The sequence below is a fragment of the Ischnura elegans genome, chromosome 2 (genome assembly GCF_921293095.1).
Source record: "Ischnura elegans chromosome 2, ioIscEleg1.1, whole genome shotgun sequence".
In the NCBI taxonomy this organism is placed as follows: Eukaryota; Metazoa; Arthropoda; class Insecta; order Odonata; family Coenagrionidae; genus Ischnura; species Ischnura elegans.
In genome coordinates this window covers 119,139,470-119,154,521 of record NC_060247.1, presented here as the reverse complement: position 1 = coordinate 119,154,521, position 15,052 = coordinate 119,139,470, and the positions used below count along the sequence as shown (strand labels likewise).

General features: G+C 38.6%; 1 protein-coding gene across 4 annotated transcripts in view; it reads right to left on the bottom strand.

Moving 5' to 3' along the window:
* LOC124154502 (echinoderm microtubule-associated protein-like 2) overlaps positions 1 to 15,052 on the bottom strand; it is a 444,841-nt gene that overhangs the window by 35,600 nt on the left and 394,189 nt on the right. For all 4 annotated transcript variants that reach the window (XM_046528280.1, XM_046528281.1, XM_046528282.1 and 1 more), the window contains one exon: positions 5,805 to 5,957. In XM_046528280.1, coding sequence (XP_046384236.1) covers positions 5,805 to 5,957 — 153 coding nt within the window. The remainder of the gene's footprint in view (positions 1 to 5,804; positions 5,958 to 15,052) is intronic.

Below are 15,052 nucleotides of genomic sequence, written 5' to 3'. Positions count from 1 at the left end.
TTTACCAAATGTAAACCAAGTATATTTCCTAAATACAGGATGGAATTCCAGGCGTACATAGTGAGAAAATATAACCATCCCAATCTTAGAATTACAATACTACTTACAGTGTAAGTCAAGTTTCACTACCAGTCATTCAAATTTTGCTAGGTGATGGAAAATGGATACCTCCGAGGTGTAGATTTTGTTTCAGCCGCCAACCCTGAGTACTTTTCGAGATATTAGTAAAAGTAGCGGAAAACCCATAAGGTTATTAAACCCTTACATCAACAATAGGCCATTAAACTCCGTCGCTAGGACGAAGAGCACTGACGGAGTATTGTTGTGATGTGGGTTGCATACATTTAGGAGTTTTCCTGGTATGTATGCTTTTAAACTTTCCCGGCGAACAGAATATTTAAATTTTTCTTGAGTTTCCTCTTTGTTTAGAATATCTTACCCGCGTGGAAACCCGAGAAATTTTTAAATGTTTTCCTGGTAATTTCCGTCGCTAATATCTCGAAAAGTATTGAGAATTTCGGCTGAAACAAAAACTGCACCTCATGGCCATCCATTTCCTATACACCTAGCAAAATTTGAACGAGATCTAGTAGTGGCACTTGAGGGACTTTCCTTGTAAGTAGGGGAAAATTGTTGGAAGAGTTCCAAGAAGAAGCGGCAAGTTCCTTGGGCATATCAAGAGGGATACGGGGATGATGAACCTTAGGAACAAAAAAAAAACTAGCTCGGGATAGGGACAAAGTATGCCAACTTTAGGATTGCAATGCGTGCATGTTTGTACGCTCGCATGCAACTCATCATGTTAATTTCGACTAATCAAAGCGGCAAGATGTTGCGAGTTTCAAGGCTAGCGAGCCGCTCATGCGACTAATTACTTCTAATTGGACGCTCACGAAATCGATCTTGTGGTAGTATTGGTAGCCATTGCTGATGACGGCCATCAGAGCAGACAGAACATCCTCCAGATCTCTGCTATCCACGGGAGGAGAATCTCCAAGGTCAAGGTAGCACTTATTTATTACAACGCGTCTCGCCGTCATGGCAACTGCGCGGAACAGCGAACGGAACGGAGACGACCCAGACGAGAAGGAGACCCACCACCAGATCATGTTCCTCATCGCTGGACGCGAAAAATGCCTCAAATACTTCAGTAGGTTCTTTGTTTGGGAGCGTCCAAGACGCGTTGACTGGAAATTGACTGGATACAGCAAAATTCCAATCAACTTATCATCAATTCATTCCAGTCAACACGTTTATGTATTACACAACGTTCACATCAACACTCAGAGCTATGTCTTTCTTGGATGAATCGTTTAAACTGAACGATTCATTTGAATGAATGGAATGAATTTGAGGAAAGTTTTTCGTTTTTTTTCCACCGGGTCAGACTCTCCATCACGGCGAACGTTTCGATGAACGAGCCCATGGAATGAGGTTCGAGCGAGCATGATGCCCTGATGACGAAGGACGACTCGTTCATCGAAACGTCGGCCGTGATGGAGAAACTGACCCGTAGGAAATCCCAGCTAATCTTCCACGATACAATACGCCGGTAAAGTCTTCGATCAATCGAATGAATTGAATCGTGATTCTATCTCGTGAAGTCGTTCAAAATCAACGAAATCTTTTATAATGAACGGTGTATCCAAGTCCTTTAGAATTGTTCGTGGTTGGTTGCATTGCTATAGAACCGTCTACTGTAGCTGCTAGCCGAATCCACCGAGCATATATCATTCTTAATGAACTATTTATATTCATCGGATGCAAATTGTAGCACACTGGGATTTCTTTTCGGAACCGAGATCAGGAAATTGCTAGGGGGACTATATAGGGGGGCTAGAGGTTTATCATTGTTTACCATGTTTTAAAGGCGGGTTGGATGTTGGAAATGCAGGTTAGTTGCCGTCAGGAATCAAGTTTTATCGCCGTGAACTGATTTTGACTTCGTTGGGGTATGTATTTCACTTTGATCGGAATAAAATACACAGATTCCTTTGAACATTAATCTTTCATGAAATAAAAGAATCACTAGGATCCACTAGGAGTGCGTCACGGATTCGTGAATTTGGTTCAATAAAAAAATCGTGTAATCCTATCAAGTGGTTCATTATAAACGATTCAAAGAATCGAATAATAGTCATGAATCAAACATCACGTGAATCGAATACTGAGACTGAACCGAAACTCCCGCACCTAGTTTCACGGCACCGCAGCATAATCAGAAATGAAAACGTGATTAGGAGTGTTTGTTTTGGATTATCCGTGAAAGAAAATAAAACCGTCGTGCGGCCAGCACTGTTATATGGTAGTGAGACCCGGCCTTCCAAGGAAGCCCACGAAAATGAAATGGATGTGGCAGAGATGAGAATGAGATGGATAATTGGACAAAACAAGAAGAAACAGCATTAGGAATAAGACGATAAGGGAGATGGATAAGGTAGTGGTTGAGATCTCAAGAAAGGTGCTGGAGGGAAGGGTGGGATGATTCGGACCAGTGGCGCCGACTCCAAGGGGCCTGAGGGGGCCCGAGCCCCCTATAAAATTCGTTATGGGTGTGATGAAAAAATGTGTCAGGCTTGCCGATTTTCCGCGGCGTGTCCAGATATCGAGATTAGAGTTATCAGGGTTCTGATGTTGATCTTATGACTCTTCTAAAATGCTTATAAAACTTATCACTCACTACTTATAAAATTTTCCTGGGCAAGATCCCCGGTTTGGGCCCCCCCCCAATATTTTTTGCAAGTCGGCGTCCCTGATTCGGACGTATATTTTAAGAAGGGATGAGGAGTACGTGGGAAACAGAATTCAAAATGTATAATGTAGAAGTGAAGAGGAGAATGAGGGGAAGACAAAAGAGAAGATTGTGTCGAGAATGATTTGAGGGAGAAGGGTTTGACTGAAAGGGATGGATGCACAGGATACTAAAGTGAGTTGGATACTACTGTTTAGGAACAGCAGACCCATAACGGGAATTTAGCTGAAGAGAAATTTGATGAAGACTGTCCAAGTGGAGTCTCAAAATAAAAAACAAAGAATAAGCAACATATACTTCTACTAGCCGCGACACAATCAACGAGCCCCCGTCCCGTTACTAGTGGCGACCGTAACTCATTGTTAGCCGGCTTCGATGGCGGCGGGGTGAAGTCCTCGACTGCCAAACCGGAGGTCGTGGGTTCGAGTCCCGCCTGGGTAAGTTACCCTTATCCAGGGCATGGGCGTGTGTGCATGTCCTCCATTGTTAATTGATGATTCCCTATTGTAAAGGCCATAAATGTGCCGTAAGTGATTATGGGGTAACGGAAATAAATACATAAATTGTTCTAACTGTGCATCACAAATTTTCCCGATAGTAAAACAGATTAAAAAAAATTTCCTGTAGCGCCTGATGAATTGTACACTTCTATGCTAATTCTTCATTTCATTATGCATATATATCAATATCTTCATTATGCATCTTCTATATTTTGAGCTGTAAGTAGATTCTTCTTTCTGCAGAAAGCCCTCTGCGCTATTCTACTAACTATTTATTTCTCGCCACGTTCATCGCATGAGATTCGGCTCCTTATTTAACAAAACTATTTCACCTCTTCAAGATTTCGTTTTCCTATAACATTTGTGCCGTTGCTAGTGGCGACCGTAACGCGTTGTTCAAACAGTGTATCACTAATTTCCCGGTAGTGAACCCGTTTCCTGGAATATACCTTCGTGACTCACTGCGGATATCTGCCGGCGATAATCTCATCAGCCCTACAACTCCATAAAGATATGTCTTCAGTCCATAATTCGAAGAGGTGACAGCCGATTTCCGCCACGTAAGTCATTTAACGATGCCGACACTGGCATATAAAATCCATGAAAATAACGATAGAGGATACCCAAGTCGGCCTCGTAGATGCATAGTCACTGACCACGCATTCAAATGGTTTGACTGAAGTCACCACAATAAAATTTTATGTTCAAGATGGTGTGATATATACTGAACTCATATTCGACCCAACCTAGTCATTTGAATACGTTCGAGAATGGGTGCAAAAATTTATTTCGAAAAATTAATTAATTTTTTATTTTAAATTTTGAGTTTAATGATTGATTTTTTATTAGGGTACTCGTCCTTTCTTCATTTTACTGTGACCACCTCCAAAATAGCCAAATTTAAACACTTTTCGTACAATAATTGTAACACTGACAACAATTTCGACAGTACAGGCAAACACCCAAACAAACCTATGCCCGATATGAAGTGAAACACATTGCACTTTCCACATAAAATTTTTATTAAACTACAGTCGACATGTTTCGCTGCACTGCAGCATTATCAATCCAAAGTTTGCATTGAAAAAAGAGAAAAACATGAAAATATTTAATGTATTTCTAATGTAATAAAAATTAAAAATTGATGCCAATAGAGGTAAAGAAGCAAATAAGGTATAAAACAACAAATAAATACCAGCCTGTATACGTTCAGGTTGATAACCTCAACCAAGAATATGAGTCTTGATAATGCTGCAGTGCAGCGAAACATGTCGACTGTAGTTTAATAAAACTTTTATGTGGAAAGTGCAGTGTTTCGCTTCATATCTCATAATGGATCTCCACAAAGTATCTGCCTCATCTATGCAATTCAAACCTAGGCCCCCCCAGCTAATTTCTGGATACCCGCCTGGTTAGATGAATTACTATTCATAAGTTGTTTTACACGGAAGGAGACAAAAATATTTGCTCCCGCCCTTTCTTTTACGCTCTGCCAGCTAGAAGATGATTAACTGCGATTAATTTTGTAGACCGCTGTTGACGCAAGATCTATAGCATGCAGAAAATTATAGCCGAGGCCGTTTCTGAACCAGCCGAACGATCTTATTATACCGCACCCCACAATCATACGTGGACGAATGTAGAATATGACGTCCAAAACACGCAATCAATAAAACCTGAAGAACGGTTTCCGCTAGATATGGAGGTATCGATCCCAGAATGTGAAAACCTATCTTCCGGTCTACGACCACTCATTGAGAGGAATAAAATGTCAAAATGTGTGACCGATGCAAGATTAGAAAGCTAAAAACAATGGTAGCTGATTTTAAGCATCATTTTCTCCTCGTCGAATCATTTTCGCTTAACTTTAAAATGAAAAAAAATTGCTATGCTGCCTCCCACTTTTTTGAGTTAGTGAAGTCGTTAAAGTTCATTAAGACGCTCAGAAAGATCCGATACTTGAAGGACATAATCGCTCATTAGAGTGTTTATGTTAAAGAACCATGTGAGACGGATGCGCGAGGTCAAGAAGCCGTGAGCCGCTCGGCAAAAGCCAGTGACGTAATTAACTCATCTACGATAAGGAATGAAGGCGCTCAATTTTTCACCGCGGGTAACTCGTGTAGAAGGAGGCGACGCATCGAAAAATGGTAAAATACGGGTCTCTTTATTTTTAAAGCTCCATCGCAATCGACAATAAGATAAAATTGTTTAACGAGTCCATTAGTGGTTGACCATTGGGAACAGTCAAGGTACGCGATACGCGATAGATTATCACGAACAAAACGATGTCTCAATGAACGGATGCGGTAGATAACCGCCCAGATAACGCGAATGCACGTACATAACTTGGAACCTGTTCTAACTTGATTCATGCAATACGTAAATGCTCCGATCCGGGACACCATAATCGTTCACAAATTCACACACGAACTCGCACGAATTAATAGTGTCGTGTAACCAGGCCCAGAAGTGGGTAAGACTCGTGGGCGATTCTGCTGCGCGCAGGCACTGTTTGTTTGTGGCTAAGGGGTGATGTTTGAAAAGGATACACCCATTCTAGCTTGAGTTTGGAGGAAGGTGCAGTGGCGACTTTGGTGATATCATAGCCCTCGAGGTTCGAGGGGGCGTACAGGATAACCGGTCGGCCGCGCAGGAACATCCGCACGTAGCCCTCCTCCTCGTTGTACGTGGCGTCACGGGTGCTATGGAAACAAAGGAACAAACAAGTTGGATGTTAATACATTAGTAGTAAAATGCGTGACTTATGGCGGAGCACATCGCAGACACAAATAATAGTGGCCACTCACATACGAAGTTTTTTCTAATAAAAAAAACCTGCAGGTTTGGAGAGTCTGATAGCAATTCTTTTTATTATGTTGGTACACATGCCCCTGATAAAATTTTCAGCTGTATTTATTGTTTACGTTTTCTGCGGCTGCCCCGCTACGGTTAGACGTATTTTTATGATCTCCGCGATTATCGCTAGGCAGGGGAAATTAATTAAAGAATGATTACAAAGAAATTAGAAAAGATCACCAAATAAAGTGTAACAAGAGTCTTAAAAGTTAAAAAAAAGACCTACGGAGAGTCTGTGATGAGTAAAACAAGAAATTACGAGTGGTATAAGTGTTTCCAAGGTGTACGACGTTGAAGATGAACAACGCCCCAGCACATCAACAACCGATGATAACGTGAAAAAAGTGAAATAAATGGTAATTAACATGTAATCTAATGAATACCTAATCGGGACTATTTTGAAGGTGAAAAAATTACTGCAGACGAATAAATAAATATATTTTTTTCGAAAAAAAAACTAAAATTTCCGTTATTATGTGAACACTGTGAACACGTCTCGTTTTATCAAATTGAAATAACCAATAAAAATAAACAATTACCTCGCAGACAAAATGTTTATTCATGTAATACAAATCTTATCATCTAGTACAAGTATCCCTCACATAGCACTATAGATATGGTATGTTCCTTCTCGACCGCTTGATTAACATATTCATTATAATATATAGAGTAGGTCGTCAAGTTGAGTGATTAAAAAAATCATATTTCTTTGTTAACGTTTCGGATTTTAACGAGCTCCATCTTCAGGGATACATAGAAAGAATCATGTACGGGTGCAACACCTACATCACATAGCTTATTCAACTAATTTGATACAATTTCAAGAGGGATTTAATTAAGAAGCAATTAAATTAGAATTCACTACATGGGAACATCATCATTTCTATTTACATTTCCATTTACTTACGGTAAGTTTTGGGGGATTTATCCCCCAAAACTTATAGAAAGTAAGTGGAATAAGCATAATAATAGAACTTAACAAAAATCATTAGCGTGATGTCTCAATAGATATGTTCCTGAAAAGAATCGCGTAAAGTTTTTCACTGTAAAATTTCAGTGTAAAAAGCAGAGAAGTGATAGCACACGCAGGAAAAATCCTTTTATTCACAAGAGGTTAACGTTATAACGTACACTTACACCAAGAACAAAACAAACAGCTACATCAAACATAAACGCGACCTTGTCAACGCCTTTCCGAACTCCGCCCAGGCGCTGCAACCACATTATACATTCACAAAAAAGAACTTATTTTGTTAATAACGTATACTCCGACAAGGTGCACTAAAAGGCAGTGTATTTTACGCACTGTGTGCCACAGACTGACATGTCCAGGGAATATTTTAGCTGCATGAGCATCAATACAGTTGATGTGGCACAGTGATAAAAAAATCCAAGTGATTATATCATTTTTAGAGCTGATTACCACATGAATCTATTGAACTTTTATCTTAATTGCTTTTCCCACGCTCGTAATGAGGATTCATAAGCAAATTCCTTAGTTTAGGTGGTTGAGGTAAAGCAGGGAGATTGAACAAATGGAGAGAGCATTCTTGTGATCAAGTCGTGGTATAGCGAAAATCGTGTTAAGAGAATTCTTGCGAACCGAGCGACGCTTTTCATGACGGCAATCCTCGACTTTACGAACAGGAATGAGTTCCGAACACGGATTGGTCGCATGTCAGAAATGGCAAGGCCACACAGACATTTTATCTACATACACATACATATTGCCCCGCAAGTTACCTCAATGAGTTTGTGGCACCAGCCGTTGACAAATAAAAAGGAAATACACCAACAAAATTACGACAAGCACTTATTAAAGTACTTAATGGTTCGGGGAAAAAATGAATTCTCATACCTATCCGTTCGGAAAAATATTTCTCTTAATTTATCGTTTCTTTCGGACCTGGAAATATGGTAGGGTTCCAATATGACGTTCTTCGAGTCGCTCTGAAAGGTATCTAGTCTCAATTGCTCAAGCAATCTAAGCCTAGCGCCCAGCCTTCGAGTCTCTAGTGGCTCCTAGCCCAATTCGTTTGAAATATGTGTAGACGACCGTAGCATTTTTTGATGATAAAGGAGATTTTCTTTGTATTCTATTAAGTTCAAGAACTACACCATTCTCCGCCGGATCCATTACGCTCGCTGCACATTCAAGGTGATATGTTACTAGTATTAAATCTATGTACAAGCCAAAATCATGTGTAAAACTATGCTGTACCGACTGAAATTGGTTCGCTCTGTGAATATTACGTGCTTTTCACGCACGATATTTGATTTAAATATTACAAAAATATTAATATAATAGTTACGATACCCGACGAGACAACATGCCTAACAAGACGTCTTTCCAGTCACGAGTTGCGCTAATTAATATGAATCTAAGCTATAGATAAGGTGTCAAATGTCAGGTCTACTGATTGTTTCCCATTCTCTATTACGAAAGAAACATTTTTCCCCATTCAAATGCACAAAAATACATCTTATAATTACCTTTAATTCTGTCGTATTAAATTAAGAAAACGTGGCATACGAACATAGTTCAAATTAAACTACAGGTATTCCGTCGGTTAACATAATCTTACATGGCACTAAGCACACCCATTTTAATAATGGGTAAGCCCATGTTGTTTTAGCTCAGAAATGAACGATTTTTTTTAAGATAAGTACCTTCTTCACATCTATATTGTAAAATCACCAGTGTCTGTTCTCAAAACCCCTCATAAGGGGGCGCCATACCATAAAAAAGAGCGCACAGAAATGAGAAAGTTGGCGAAAACTCTTTCCCTCCAAAATACACTCGATTTTGATGGTAAGGTGCTAAGGTGCCAAGGAGTAAAATTAATATTATTAATTTTTCTTTATTTTATTATTATATTAATTTAATTATAATATCATTAATTTTTCTATTATTTCTCCGATTAAAGGTAGGTATTATGTAGTACCGAGGAGTAAAATTAATAATATTAATTTTTCAAAATATAAGTGCGACAAACCCGCTGTTAGTGAGAATACAGTCGTGACACGAACAGATTTCCGCAATGTGCGCGCGATTATCGCGATATTTTCAAGGAGAAGGAATCGGGATAATTCAATCCACTGGTGGCAAGATATCGACTTTTTACTCGTATCTGAGAACTTTGTTCATTGGAGATTAGCCACAGGCTCCGAGTTACCCGATTTATCTTAAAATTGCGACTGGTATCCTCTCTCATATCTGATCAGTTTGAGATCGATATACCCGCGGTTATCTTTTATCGCGAGTGCCAAAACCCTCGCGTAATGTTTGCGTCTATCCATAAATTGATTTTTCTTTGCGTATTATTGAGTTATTGAGATTAATTATGTGAATTACACAGGCCAAAGATGAAATAACTTTTTTACTGAAAATACCTTGTTCTTATGTTTTTTAGGTTGCTGAATCCAAATATGATATTTAAAAAGTTGTATCACCCACCATTTATTCACATTATATAGTTAAATTTATGATATCAAGCAATATTTTTAGAATTTAACAGCTTTTTAAAGTTAAAATAAAATTGAAAATGTAGGTCTAATGAACGAAGGTGATGTTGGTAGCACTGCTGAAACACATGCTGAACAGCTGATGTTTTGTTTACTTTCAGCCTAACCTGACTTTCACGTTACCTGTACATGTGCTAGTGCAATGTCTAATTGCGGTTGTAAAAACTCTGCTGACAGTTTTTGTTACATTTGTGGTGAGTTTGTTATTAAAAAAACTCCAAAGAAACATTACAGGCTTTGTGAAAAAAGTTTATAAGTATTTTCTGATGTACAGTCGGAGTGTATCATTGATTTCCCTATATATCGTATAGGGGTATTAGACTATATAATAAAATACATATTGCTTGGAAACTATGGGTGATACAAAAAACTAAGGCCAGGTTTGGATTCGGCACATCAAAATCTATAAAAATCAGCTATTAGAATAAAAAAAGTTTTCAAACAAAATTTTTTGTTGGCCTGTGTTATTAGTTGCGATCATGAGTATATCAATCATTTTTATTAATAAAAAAACCAAAGATTGGTTTGACGTAATTATCCACACCGTTCTGCTTTCAGCTAGCCTTTTCATAGAGACGTGTTTCTCCGTTTTTACATCCTAATTAACCTGTTTTATTTACGTCATCCTGGGCCTTCCATTGGCTTTCTTCCCTTCCACATGTCCTCCGATTGTCTTCATCAGGAACTCATGCCTCGTTATATAGCCTATTAATGTTTCTCGTCTTCTTCTTGAGGTTTTTTTTAAAGACCTCTCCCTTCTCTCACTCTTCTTAGCACTTCCTCATTACTTACATGGTCCATCCATTTTATCTTAATCATTGTTCCATAGCACCACATTTCGAATGCTTCCACTCTTGACTTCTCCGCACCTGTCAACGTTCAAACCTCGCTCCCATAGAGACACATTCGTAGCATTTGATGATTCTGCTCTATTCTACTGACTATTTCTTTCAAGCTTCGTCCATCGTTGGTAATTCGGTTTCCTAGGTCAAAATTTTTCTCGCTGTCTTGGAGGAAGTGACAGGAAATACCGTATATATAGTGTAGATCCATTTTTTACGATTTTTAATTGCTTTTTTTCTCGAAACATTTTGAGAGGTGCGTCGTCTTGCTTCGGTATATTGAATTGATAGCCACCATGATCTACCGAATCAGAAAATTTGAGCTCAATCGGCCACCCGAAGGTCGTGTATTCCCCTTGTTAGCCTCCTCTCTTTTGCTCCATACTAATATGTTAGTCTTCTTTTTGTTGATTTTCAGCTGATATCTGGCCATTGTCCTTTCAATATTTGTCAAAGTCTTCTTCAAATCATTCTCTGTCTTGGCTATGACTGGTATTTGTCAGGAATTCGCAGGATATCAATTCTTTCTCCTTGGATGTTGACACCCAAAGCCTTCCCTTTGATTTAATTGATGGCTTTCTCGACGTTAACTAAACTCTGTCACCTCTTCAAGCTATAGATTTTAATCATAAAGGTAATATTCAAACGCGATTATTTAATCGGTAGTAAACCTGGTTGTATAGGCAGCCCAATAAGTAAAGAGAACAGCGAACCATACTATAAGAAATACATGACGTAGAGGCCACAAGGAAAATGGGTGAGGCAGAATGACACAGTGACACACTCCGTTGTGAAACACGGCCGACCTTCAAGGGAAAACCCGAACGGACACGCTGAATAATTTCGGAGAGAAGGAAATTAACCGAGGAAAAATATCGTCTGCGGTTAACAAGTAGGCAATCGACAGCGTTGGTAAAAGTACAAATAAAAACTAACTGGGCTAAATTACAGTTACTTTGTAAAAAAAATAAATCAATAACGAGTGCTAATTACTGATTTTTAAAGTCATCATAAAAATTACAGTTACAATTACAGTTACTTTGTAAAAAAGTACTCAATTACGAGTGCTAATAGGGTGGTTTCCTATTATTTTTTATTGCCTAAATCGAAAGATTATTACTCGTGGAGTAGGCATTTCACGCTTTTGTATTTTTTAATGACGATATCTATTTTTCGCGATCAAACGAAAAGTGAAAATTTTCAAGCGCGCGAAAACACGACGGCTAAGTAGGAATGCTGGGAAAAGTCCGTATGACGTATTTCTGGTTCCAGCTGTCGCCGTGTGAGATAAACTTGGGGCGAGGCTTTGAGCGCTGAAACGACGCAAGCTGCTGGCAGGTAGCAGGGTACCCTGATGGCAGGTAGCGCTTGGCTTAAATAAGGGTTATTATTACCCTATCAAACGAAGGAAACTTTCCGAGCTTAGGTAATTTTAAAAAGGTGATTATTAAGAGATATTTCCCTGAGCTCTGTGCCTCTTGCATGCATTGGTAATCTCAGGCAATGTAAAACTCCTATCTACTCGTATAAACACTCGTAAGTCCCTGTGACGTGACGTGGAGTGGAATCGTATGGGTACCAATCTGGCCTTTTCAAATGAAGTTAAAATTGACCAATGCCATTCGTCTAAACTGGGAATTGTAAAACCAAATAATTTGTATATTATGAATACACTAATGGTGGGTAACGAATCGCAAACAATGCCTTTCGTTTTCTTTGGTGAAGGAAACTACCCTATTACTGATTTTAAAAAGTCATAAGTAAAATCACAGTAGCAATTTCAGTTACTTCATTTAAGATTGTTCACTCTCGATACCACCTGGAAATTATCGAAAATTGGAGTGAAAATGAGTCATAGAAATTGCTTAAGATGCCATTTCACTTGCGATTAATACAAATAATTCTAACTACTCTATTGACATAAGCGAGTCATATTTTGTATCCATCACATTAGTAGGCTATCACATGGGGGTGGCTGAACCTAAAGAAACAAATTATGATTCTCAGGGACTCAAATGATCGTAAAATCATAATATACTCGTCGATTACGAGAAAGTAATGATTACATGGAAAGTAACGATTCCTCTCTTATCGAAAGGAGTAAAATACTAATAAAAATTACACTTCGTAAAAAGTAACCGTTACAAGTGCAAATTACTTCAAAAGTAATGCAGTAATTTATGGAGTAAAATATAGAGTTAAAAGTTATCCGATTACTTTTACTCGATTAATTACGAACACTGGTAATGGAGATGCCTTTGAGTTTCATAAATTCACTTCTATCACTGGAGTAAATCCAATTCCATACTATATCGTACTGTTTCTATGTCTGGTCAGCCTATGACAAAGTCCACATTAATTTTATTATAATGAGCACAATATAAATTTCTGATGAGTTTGTGCTGGTAGCCCCTAGAAACCGAGGGACTGCGCTCTAAGCTTAGATTGCCAGATCGATCGAAAATATATTGAGGTATATTTTAGAGCAACACGAAGAACATCATGTTGGAACCACACTATATTCCAGGGTCCGACAGACACAATAAATCAAGAGATATATTTTGCCGAACGGATAGGTATGGGAATTCGTTTTAACTCCGAACAATAAAGGACTTTAATAAATACTAGGTGGAACTTCGTTGGACCATTTCCTTTTTACCTGTTAATATCTGGTGTCCTAACACCCCCCACCACACACCCATTGAGTTAGCTTGCGGGATATGATGTAGTTGTAGGTATTCTAAACCATAAATTACAGATTTTAGAATTATGGAGCCACATTTCACGACTCACAACCTGTTGAAATTCAGCGGGTACCTTTCCGTAGAGAAAAAATATCACTAGAGGTAAATTCTCGCCACAAACTCGCTAACTATTCACCCGCAAAGGAATGTGACTCACTGCTGAGCAATTTTCGGATTCGCAATTCAAGCGAAAGCAGAACCAACGTGCCATGGTCTACTGCATCACGAGCTATATAGAGGACCTACGACACCTATCTCATGATATTGTGTAAATCAGGCTTGAGTACGACAATGCGACAGACCAGTAGGGTAGCTATTAGTTAAATAGTATTTACTTGCAATTGAAAACAAATACTAGGTGCAACTACCTACGATGATATTCTCAAGAAAAAGTGTCCACCGATTGTAATGTTAAAAGTTAATTGAAAAAATAAAGTTAATTGAAACCGATAAAACCAATATTAAAATTAGTACTAATTGCAATCCCTATGTAAAAATGATTTTTAAGAACCTTCCAAAAAATACTGCATTTATATTGCAAAGTTAAAGAATTTTATCTTAAATTTATAAAGTCTTTACGCAAATTAATGTTCTTACATTAGTATCACATCCAAAATAAATCATTAAGCGGAACTGCATATTATTTTTCTCGCTGTTTTCAAATTCGTAAAATGTTTGTTAACATTAAAAATTTGCATGAAACTCATAATTTTCAGGGATGAAAAATAGCAATAGCAAATTTGGCATATGCTATACTGATGGCACGAAACACGCTGCGTCACGACATTATACCTGCGAAATAAAAAAAAAATTGCGTCACAGACATTAAAATTTAAGTATTCCCCCTTCAATTCACACTAAGGCCTACTCTCTTTCATTCTATCTAAAAATCCCATTCTTTTCCTTCCTCTCCCTCGTTTACCTATCATTCTTCACTCTAACACTGTTTTCAACATCCCCTCCCGCTAAGTACTCGCTCCATCCATGTCTTCTGTCTCCCCTATATCTCATCTAAAAGCTGCCTCTCCTCACCCACCATGTCCAATACTTCGTCGTTCCTCCTCCTCTCCGTCCTCTTCACTTTCTTCATTCTTCTCCACACAGTCTACACTCTTCTCTCGTCCTCCTTCCAAAGTGTCCACGTTTCCGCAACGTAAATCGCCTTTCGCCAGATCAGACTCTTCACTAGCATTTTTTTTTATATTCCACATAACGATCCTCTCATAAGCTCCTTCCTGCTCATGAACGCTTCCTTTGCAAACGCAATCCTCTTCTTGATGTCCCTAATGCTGTATCCATTTTCTCTAATTTGCTGATTATTGGTATTATGTTGAAAGCTAATTATGCCCAGAAACGATGATGTAATAATCGATAGTCTCCCATCTAAGCTATCGATCAAAACATCGGAAACTACTCCTTCCATTTTTCTCTTGAATAATGAAATGAAAGAGGGCGGTCTCTAACGGACCGTTCGATTCTGATGCCGTGCCTTTCAAAAGTGCCACGAATTAACAATTTATCCACAGATCGAACCCGAGTCCGCTATGCTGGAGGTCACTGAGATCAATCAGCATGTTCTCTTCCTTAAACTACTTTCTACGAAATCATCAGTAAAAAGAACAACACTCAAGTTGCTTCTTTTGTTCCCTCGGTAAAAATGTCAACAAATGTCATGCGACATAACCTGCAGAGTCTTATACCACTCAGAATTGCAAAACACTGCTATTTTTCAACTATGAAAATAAATGCTTAATTTTCCGAAGAGTACGTCCATCATAACGGGGTTTAAGAAGCAAGATTTGATGTCATTACCGGCAGTATTGCATGCCA